This window comes from Arvicola amphibius, chromosome X (genome assembly GCF_903992535.2).
Source record: "Arvicola amphibius chromosome X, mArvAmp1.2, whole genome shotgun sequence".
Classification (NCBI taxonomy): domain Eukaryota; kingdom Metazoa; phylum Chordata; class Mammalia; order Rodentia; family Cricetidae; genus Arvicola; species Arvicola amphibius.
In genome coordinates, this window is record NC_052065.1 from 1246601 (window position 1) to 1257341 (window position 10741).

The 10741-nt window shown below is 38.1% G+C and overlaps 1 protein-coding gene across 1 annotated transcript; it reads right to left on the reverse strand.

Annotated features, from left to right (window-relative positions):
- Positions 1–1969: 1969 nt before the first annotated feature.
- Positions 1970–2599, reverse strand: LOC119804147 (claudin-34-like). The gene has a single exon (XM_038315654.1). The coding sequence runs from the start codon at positions 2597–2599 to the stop codon at positions 1970–1972; it is 630 nt and encodes a 209-aa protein (XP_038171582.1).
- Between the last annotated feature and the right edge of the window lie 8142 nt (positions 2600–10741).

Genomic DNA, 10741 nt, shown 5'->3' on the forward strand with positions numbered 1-10741 from the left:
ATTAAAGTAGAGATCCTTAGCTGCTGGCACTGCACTTTCAAACCAATCAGTACCTATGAGTTAACTACTGTGAATTCCATTTTAATAATGAAGTTTTTCCCATTTAAATAAATAACCATTATATTAATCATAATTCCAAACTGGTGTGGGATTGTTTGTGACTTATGCCTTCATATAGCAGCATTATTTGTAATAGCCGGAACCTGGATACAACCTAGATGCCCCTCAATGGAAGAATGGATACAGAAAGTGTGGAATATATATGCACTAGATTACTACTTAGCGGGAAAAAACACTGACATCTTGAATTTGCATGCAAATGTATGGAATTAGAAAACACTATCCTGAGTGAGGTAACCCAGACCCAAAAAGATGAATATGGTATGTACTCATTCATTAGTGGATTCTAGCCATAGAATTGAGCCTATATTTCATGATCCTAGAGAAGCTAAATAAGAAGGTGAACCTAAGAAAAACATATATTTATCCTTCTGGATATTGGAAGTAGACAGCATTACCAGGCAAAAATTGAGAGCTTGGGGGTGGGGGTAGAATAGGGGTAAGGGGAGATTGGGAGAGAGAAGTGAGAAGGGGAGGATGGAGAGAGCTTAGGGGAATGGGAGAGTTGGGATAGAGGACGAGTGGATATGGAATCAGGGAAGTATATATCTTAATTAAGGAGCCATTTGAAGGTAGGCAAGAGACTGGACTCTAGAGCAGTTCCCAGGTATCCAAGGAGATGTCCCCAGCTTGCTCCTTGAGCAGCTGAGGAGAGGGGGCCTGAACTGGCCCTTTACTATAGCGCCACTGATGATTATCTTGCATATCACCATAGAACCTTCATCTGACATTGGATGGAAATAGAGACAGAGACCCACATTGGAGCATTGGACTGAACTCCCAAGGTCCAAATGAGGAGAAGAAGGAGAGAGAACGTGAGCAAGGAAGTCAGGACCGTGAGGGGTGCATCCATTCACCGAAACAATGGGACTGATCTAATGGGAGCTCACCAAGGCCAACTGGACTGGGACTGATGGAGCGTGTGATCAAACCAGACTCTCTGAACGTGGCTGATGAGGAGGGCTGACTGAGAAGCCAGGGACAATGGCACTGGGTTTTGATTCTACTGTATGTACTGGCTTTGTGGGAACCTAGTCAGCTTGGATCCTGACTTTCCTAGACCTGGATGGATGGGGGAGGAACTTGGACTTCCCACAGGGCAGGGAACCCTGACTGCTCCTTGGACTGGAGAGGGAGGAGGGGGAGAGGAGGGAAAGGGAAATGGGAGGAGGCGTGAGTGAAAATTTGTAAAATTATATTATTTAATTTAAAAAAGGGGGGAAAAAGGTGTGCATTACCACTGCCTGGCAAAATAATGAAATTTTTAAGTAAATGGATAGAACTAAGAAATAATCATCACGAGGTAACAGAAAGTAAAATATTGTATGAATTATTTTTTGTATATGTGGATATTAGCTGATAAGTCATCATTAAGAAGGCTACAATCCATAGAACCAAAGGATAGCTACAAAATAGTGGACCATGGAGGAGGGATAAATTTCCCTAGGAAGAGACTTAGAGTAGATAGATATAGATAGATAAGAGGGCAGAGGGAAACAGTCCAGATTCTGTTTTTATCCTTGTATTCAAGAACAATGTGAGAGATTAATGTACTCTGAGACTCATTTCAATATATATTAAGTTTATTATTTACTTTTGTTGACAGCAAATAAAACACAAATTTTATATGACAATTCAAATATGATTTTATTTAATGAAAGCCCATTATACAAATAATGAATTGAGGAAAAAACATGCAAAAAAGATAAGAGGAGGCCAATTTGAGTATTTTTTGTAACAGGCCACATTTGGCATCACTTTGAGATTGTTCAAAATTTATGTAGACACAGTGACAAATGCTTGCTATCTTTGCTGGATTTTCAAGGTGGTGTAAGATAAAAATTTACTTTTAAATTTTAGAATGGGGTGTTTTGCCAATGGCTAAATTTGAAGAAAGGCAAATTGTGCCACTTATTAGAAAGAAAATTGCAGCTATAGTTGCCAGAACCATGGCACTACCAATCTTCTGAGTATCTGGGTGAGAAGGCATATTGAAAGATGGTGGAAAGGCAATCCCCCATTTACGCATGGTGGATATGTAATTGAGCAAAACAGCAAGGTAAAGAAAGCTGCTAGCAATGATGTTCAGAATCCCCGAAAGGCTGAATGGATTGCAGGTGGCATTCCTCCACACTCTTCCCATACACCGACTACAAAAAGCAATAATGGTGGTAATTTTCCCAAAGAGCCCCAGAAAGCTAGCCACCAGCAGCAGGTGCTGATTTATGCGAATGTACAATGGAATGAAGGAGTCACGGTAGTTGTATTGGTGACATACTCTCATGTTGCCGGAGTTGTTGCCATTGTGGAGAACACAGGCTTTCCATATACCCACAAAAGCCATTGTAGGCTTGGAAATCATAGGGTCTTCATAGTACCACACTCGCCACTGAGGGAGCCCCATTGAGATGCAGCAAAGTAGGCAGGCCACTGTGGTCAAAGCCAAACCTCCCATTTGGCGATTGTGTGTTTTCAACATGATGCTGACAGTGAATACTTGAGAACTGCAAAAATATACAGAACAATATGAAGATAGTTACTCAGGGCAAGGACAGTGTACTCAGGTTTAAAGTACTAAGGGGAAAGTTTTATGTTTGAGAGTGTGAGCCTTACATGGAGATCTGCTGACTTGGATGTGGAATGAGAAAAGCCTGAGAAGACCTCTGTGTCAATCTGTTCAGGCGGGTAGATAATCTAATCCATACACCCTCTACACTGTGTAATTCTGGAGTTGCCACAAACTTCTGGAAATCCCACTGCCTTTCCTATCCAAGGGCTAGTATGAGAGGTATGAGACCCTACATCTGATCAGTTGCATGATATCTTCAAGGGACACCCATGATTAGCAAGTGTGAGAAGTTTTTCCTAGTAAATTGCTTCATCATTCATTGCTCTTAGATCTTCGGATTAGCTCAAAGCTTTACCTGTTATGAATATCACCATATGAATGAGCATGGTGCAGGAAACTTTGTGTGCATACATTGTGTTGTCATTTCTTTTGAATAGATACTAAGGCATTCAACTTGGAGAAGACATGGTGTCAAGTTCATACAGAACTATTTCGCACCAGTTGTATGAGCTTTACATACCTAGAAGTAAATCTGGAAATTTTCAGCTTCTTTATAACTTCCTTCACATTGGCTGAGTACAATACAACAGCACATCAATGCTGAAAGATAATAAATGAATGGAAACTTATAACGTAATAGACAATTAATTTACTCTGCTATATGTAATGTGAAACATATTATACATTATCTTTTAAAAAACCTATTTCACTGGAATAGTTAAAATACATCAATTACTAAAAAAAAATTGTGAACATGGATAATGCTTACCCCTAGACAATTATAAAATACAAAGAGACTGTAAGTACATTCATAGTTTTATGATTAGTTTTGATTGTCTAGTTGAAATGATATAAGAATGATCAGAGAAGGAAGTCTAAATGAGGAATTGTATGGATTCAGTTGGTACCAAGCTATGTGGCTAATATATACTAGAATGGGCTAATATAAGTTATAAGAGATAATCAAGCCTCAAAGGATACTTCAGTCAGGACATGATCATAACTCTAAATTTTCTTTAGATCCCCATAAGATTATCAGAGCCCCCAAACAGCTGGAAGTAGCCTGAAATACAATGCCAACATTCCCCCAAAATGGACTATGGATATTTTCCTTTGTTTTAAAGAAAAGAGGGGAAAGTAGTGCAGGAGAATTGTCTGTATTCTGTCAATTATGTTTTTAATAAATGCTGATTGGCCAGTAGACATGCAGAAAGTATAGGCAGGACAACCAGACAGGAAGTAGAGGTAGGTCAATGAGAACAGGAGAATTCTGGGAAGGAGGAATCCCATTCCTCCACAGTCCTGCCGATCCTCCTAAGAAGGAAGATGTGACCTGCCCCGCTGAAAAAGTTACCAAGCTATTTGGCTAATATATACTAGAATGGGCTAATATAAGTTATGTGTTAATAAGAAGACTGAGCTAATGGGCCAATCAGTTTATAACTTAAAAAACATATTGGGTAGATATTAAATGTGATAAATTTGAGTCCTTGGAATCAGGGTGGTCTGTCTTTCTTTTAAGCTAAAATTCTGTCACATTGTTTCTCTCATTGATCTTTTCGGTTTGCTTTTTTTTCCTTATATTAGACAGGATCTTACAAAGTAAGCCAAATTTTTCTCCAACTTCATATGTAGTCCAAATGAAACATGAAACAACCCTTCCTCAAATTCTGAGTGCTGAAGTTATATGCTTGTCTACCATACATAATGTGTAAGAATTTTTTATGGTGATGACACTTGCAATATGAGTGTGAGTGTGTGTGTGTGTGTGTGTGTGTGTGTGTGTGTGTGTGTGTGTGTGTGTGTGTGTGTGTGTGTCTGTTAAAGGAAGATAGGTAGATTCCCAGGACTATTGCATGCTACTACTGAAATGTTCTACCATGAATCTATACCCTAATAATCTGAAGAATTTTTTTTCACAGGATGTGTTTTCAGGCAGTATTTACGTGAGTCCTTTCATTGTGCCCCAATAAGAAAATTTAAGATTATATTTCAAGGTGGGCCAAATAGAACTCAGGTCCATGAAGTCAACACTCTACTACATCTGGAGGGATAATTTAACAACCAGAAACAAGGATCAAAAGGCATTTCCTCTTTTATTGATCAAGAAGGAGTATTTAGAGGCAACATGGGTTAAGCTTATAATAATCCCCTGTAAATATCATAGATTACACTTGTAGCATGATTTCTAGATGGTACTTATTAAATATGGTCTCTCTAGTAGTCAATGTGGGTATATATGTAAATATATTCTCTAATTGAGAAAAAGATAAAAAGACAAAAGCCACATGTAGGGAGAAATACTTAAAGGACATTTCCCCTAACTCGATCAAATGGAGGACTCAGGATGTTAGAAATGAGGAGAGAAGATATAACCTTTTCTCTGAAACCTGCTCTCAAATTAAGGCTCAAATTATCAGTGTAGCCTTGGGTGCAGACAAATGACAGGAGTGGTTAATGGCGAAAAGAGAGAGTGAGGCTAGAGAAGTCATCCAAATCAGTCTCTGGAAAAGGTATGGGGGAGTGTTTAGGCTTTCTTAGTATTACTTTGGTCAGTAGCATAAGGTGAAGGATTGTTAAAGCTGGAAGCCAAGAATCTCATTATTATAGCCATAACTTTTCTATAAAGGGCCTTATTAATAACCATCATTCTTTTCGGCCTGATAATCCTAAGTGCATTTTTCTGTGTTGCTGAATATTAAATCTGGGGCATCATGGATACTAGAAAAGCACTCTGCTACTGAACATGATTTTGAAAGGTGAACAAGCTTGTCTTATTTCCAAGAGTAGTTCTTGAATACATTTTTTTTTTGCTTGGGATTTTTTCTTGTGAAATGACCCCATTAAATAGGCCTAAATTCTCTCAAGATCATTCTGGAGTCCAGAATGCACTTCAAGTTGTGATCCTCTAGATTTGTCCTGTACCTGGATACTAGGATATACTTATAAGAATAGAACTTAGAATAAAATAAATAGTAATTCTTGAATTATTCATGAACTGCCTATACTCTCCATGGTTGGTGAGGTAAAGGAGTATCGATGCTTTTCTTTTTAAACAAAAAAAGCTCCAATCAGAGATTCTACTGAAAACAGTTTTAAAAACCTGCTGTGTTTCCCTGGGCCCTTCCTTCTCTCTATAACCCTAAATTATTCAAAAGCTTCTTGTATGTGGTCACCCTCAGAGAGTTCGGAATGGAGTTATAGAATTTCCTAAGATAGAAGGTGGAACAGCCCTGTGCATGTGAAGGAGATGAGAAGAACCAGAAGTACTCAGCACATAATAAGAGAATGATGAGCTCTATGCAAGAGATTTGGAGTTCACAAACATGGCTTTCACAAGTAACATACTAGTAGAACAAACTAACAGCTTTAGGGGGCAGAGAGGGACAAGTAAACATCAAAGTTAAAAATCCAAGTACCACATTTACTAAGCACTCTTTCACACAATATTGGCATCTTGCTGTTGAAACACCATAACTTAGATCTTCTCTACTGGTTATCATTTAGCTATGACCATTATATGTCAGAGGAAAACTAAAGAGGAGTATGAACCTTTCATTTATATCACATTTTTAGATATTTCAATCTATAGACTTTGACTTATTTTCAGGGATGAAAAACAGAATAGCTCTGTGATGGTATTAGGTGACTATGGCTACTTAACTTATAATGGAAAGGAGTAAAAGACAAAGTAGGATCTTAGGGTGAGGAGAAATCCTCAGAGGCATGCCTTTTGATCCCTCCCTCCAAATGTCCTAAAATAGCACCATCAAGTAGAGTGCAAGGATTTAATATATGAACATTTTCTGGAAACAAGTCATAACCATACTGAAACATGGTAAATAGGAGACTAACTGTACTGATTATAGATTATTCCTAATTATGTCCTTGAGAAGGACAGAAATTCTCACAGAAGTGGCAACATGAAGGAGCCCTGAGAATATTACGCTAAGTAAAATAAGCCAGTCAAAATATGGTGGTTTGAATGAGAATTGACACCATAGTCCCATATGCTTGAATGCTTGGTCCTAAATTAGTGGAACTGTTTGGGATACATTGGGAGACATTGTCTTGTTGGAGGAAGTATGGAATTGTTGAAGAAGATGTATTACTTGGGGTATGATTTCAGGTTTAAAAAGTATATGACAAGCCCAGTATCACACACATTCTCCCTCTACCTGAAATTTCAAATCAGATATGAATTCTTAGCTACTGTTCCAATACAATACCTATCTGCTTCCTGTCATGATAATCATTGAATAGCCATCTAAAATTGAAATCAAGCTTCTAGCTAAGAGTTTTCTTCTATAAGACCCACCTTGGTCATAGTCTTCTAATTCTGTGTTCTAATGTTCTTCACAGTGTTAGAACAGTAACTAGAAGAGAAGTTCAGGCATTTTCCTTACCATTTTACAATTTTGCCTTACCAGTTTTTTGGAAAAATATGAAAAACTTGGATTTGGATTAGAAAAGTGGTTAAATGAGTTAACTGAGCTCCTAGTAGGAGCTTTGGAGATAGTAGTGCTGAGAGCATTGTGGGATATATAGGATTGGGCCAAAGCTTCAGAAGATATCAAATAGTAGCCATTCAAATAACCTTTTTGAAAAACATATGCAAAGAATATGGCATCTTTCCACCATTCTCCTAAAAATTTGCCAGAGGCTAAACTGAAGAGTTTTGAATTAAAGTCACTGACATTGGAGATTTATGACAGCTTAGTATTGACTAAAAATCATGGTCATTAGTGATCTATGTTATGCAGATCTACAATTTAGAAAAACAAGGAAAATAGAAATATAGAAATTATAGTTAGAATGTAAAAAAATACCAGAAAATGTAATGTTGGAGCCAAGTCCTGTTCTCAAACAGATGAGAAGTTTAAAGAAAAGCCTGATTAAAATGGAGTAAAAGAATGCTGCCCTCAAGGAAAGACTCCATCCAGCTAAGCTCCTAAGTTTAGACAGGAATCAGAGGAAAGCTTAACCAGAAAAGAAAGCCATCGGTAAATGAAATCTTATGAAAACTTAATTCAAGGAATGGGCCTAGATCAAGACCCAGCAAACAGTATAACTTGGAAATATCAACCACATGGTTTACGGTTTAGAGTCAAGATGGATACTTCCATGGTGGTTAAGAAAAGCCACCAAGGCAGGCTCTATGGCAGACAAGTCCCTGAATGGATGCCCAGAAGAGCCATTTTGTGAAGATGTGAAAGTGAAACCTGGTATTCATTGGAGACCCCAATGTGCTGGAAATGAAAAGCCATGACATACCTGCCATGACGAGCTGCAGACCAAGTAGGAAACCAGCACAAGGCAGAGAAATGTATTATAGTCAGCAAAGCTGGAATGGAAGAGTCATCTATATCCTTTGCCATAGGACATAGAGAGACATGAGTTGGAATTTTCCTGATGGCTTTTTGTCTTGGATTGGTCCTCTATTTCCTCACTGTGCCCCTTTTTTATGATTTAGAATGGTAACGTATATTTTGTGACAAATAATGTATATATTCATAGTAACAGATTTAGTTTTTGATTTTATATGTGATTTCAGTTAAGAGATGAGTCTCAGGGGAGACTTTGGACTTTGAGACAGTATTGAGACTGTGAAGGGACAACAGGAACTTTGGAAGCTGGATGGAATGCATTTTTCATTACAATAGTGCTACAAAGCCTAAGAGACCAGGGAGTAGAATGTGGAATGTGAACAAGAAGTACCCTCATAGATTCACAAGTATAAATATTTTGTCCCTAGATAGTGGGATTGTTTGAGAAGGATGAGAAAGAGTGGGACTGTAGGAGGAAATGAGTCACTGTAGTGGGCTTTGAGGTTTAAAAAGCCCATACCAGCTCTCTCCCTCCCTCCCTCCCTCCCTCCCTCCCTCCCTCCCTCCCTCCCTCCCTCCGTCCCTCCCTCTCTCCCTCCCTCCCTTTCCCCCCCCCCTCTCTCTCCTCTCTGTGTCTGCAATTAGTGGATCAGATGTGAGTTCTCAGCTATGGCTATGGATTCATTGCTTCCTGACATGATATTACAGACTAACCCTCTATTACTGTAGGCAACTCTCTAATTCAATGCTTACATTCATGAGAGTTTCTTTGACCACAATGTCTCCACAGTAATTGACAGTAAATAAGACAGGAATTATCTCAAATATCATGGGATTATAGTAAGGAAGCCTCTAAGGGTTAAAACCTACAGAGTTGAAAACCGTAACAATGTTACTATGGTCCAGCTCAGGGAGAAATAAGACCTGATGTTTGATAAGTATAGAATTTAAAGAAGATGGAAAGTCTGAATGGTTTCACAACACAGCAATGGATGATTTTTCTGCTGTGTAACTATACACTGAAAATGATTGGTAAATTTTGATATGAATGAGTTTTAACCTCATTATGCAGACCAAGCAGTAAAGATGTAGATGAGTAGAAGCTCTACTAACCAGAGATGCTGCTGTCAAGTGAACTGATGGAAGCTGACGTGACAGGAAAGCCAGTTACATAGGTCAGTAGAGCAGACAAGAAACCGGCTCCTCTCACTTGTCCTTTGAGGCTCTTTGCTGGCTTCACAGTGAGTTCTGTGCACTTGAGCTATTGTTGGCTACTGCTAGTTCTGAGAATTCTACTGTGTCATCAAGTTCCAAGTGTCAACTTGATCTCACTTATCTGTTTTCTTTCATTAATGTTTGAGTCTTGACACTGTTGATAGGGTGTGGGGAAGAACTGCGGTATGGCCTGTGCTTTTTGTGATGGATTTCCTTTTCAACATTTGCAGTTTTTGGTGTTTAGTAATGGGATTTCCTGTTCATGGTCATTATGCACCATCAATTCTGCCATCAGATGTTTTCTGTTTTCTCTTTCTTTGAAGTATAGTTTCTATCCTCTGTCATTGGAGGTGGTGGCATTTGAGAAAATTCGTATTCATGTAGAGTTTGATTTTATGTTGGAAATATATGATTTGTTTCTTGAATTTACATTGGGTTACAGTTAAGAGTTTGCCTTGAGTATCAGGAAAAACTATAGGTTTTGAGACCCTGTTGGGACCGTAAAGAACTATAAGAAATTTTGAAGTTGAGTGGAATGCATTTTGCTTCATTTTATTGCTACAAAGCTTATAGAGGCCAGGGAGTGGAATTCAGCCATGTGGATGAGAAGGGTCACCATAGGTTCATGTAGAAATGCTTTGTCCTTAGTTAGTGGAAAACCAGACTTGACATCAACACTCAAAGAATGCATCTGATTAATTCAGCAGAGATGTGTACAGAGTTCCAGGTGTATCCTACATCCAATGATATTATAGCTGCAATGAAGGGGGAAACTCCTCAAGCACATTTACAAATTACAATGTGTAAACAATTATAGTTTGTGATGCAGTGTACTATATTGCAACTTGTACTATATTAAAAAGTTTTCATATTGAAAGTTTTCCATATTGGTTAGTAAAAAGATGCTACAAGCCACAACATTATATACTAATTACTCGCCAATCTTTTCATGAGGTCCATCTATCAGAGCAATGTGCTTTGTATAAAGGATTAAGCCATACTGCAAGGTATATTAGAATTATTACCTTGTCAATAAAGTGACTGTTTGTTGCTGTAAGACTTCTTACTGTAACTATTCTCCTGCTCGTAAAAAATTGGTATTTATCTCCCACAGTTCAGTACTATTTGAGCTATATGTGAAGACAGTCACACAGTCAAGAAACATGCTTCCCACTACTAGGTCTTTGTTCCTTTCTCCTATGTAAACATAGAGATTGACCTTACTACAAATATCTTTGTTGACATGCATTTAGTCAGCATTTAGGGTCCAGGGAAAAGCATTCCATTTAAGACATTTCTAGATATCCAAGGACATATAATTACTTTTTTTCCCAAAGCTATTGATTTCATAGCTTCTCAGATAGACAGAAAAAAAAAACATGCATGCTCTGGTTTTGACTCACTTATAGATAAGGAAAGTGATGACCTAAAATTAACCTTGCATTAAAAAATTCCTAATACCTCATCTCACCTTCAACTCAGTTTACTGATGATTTAAATCAGGATATTT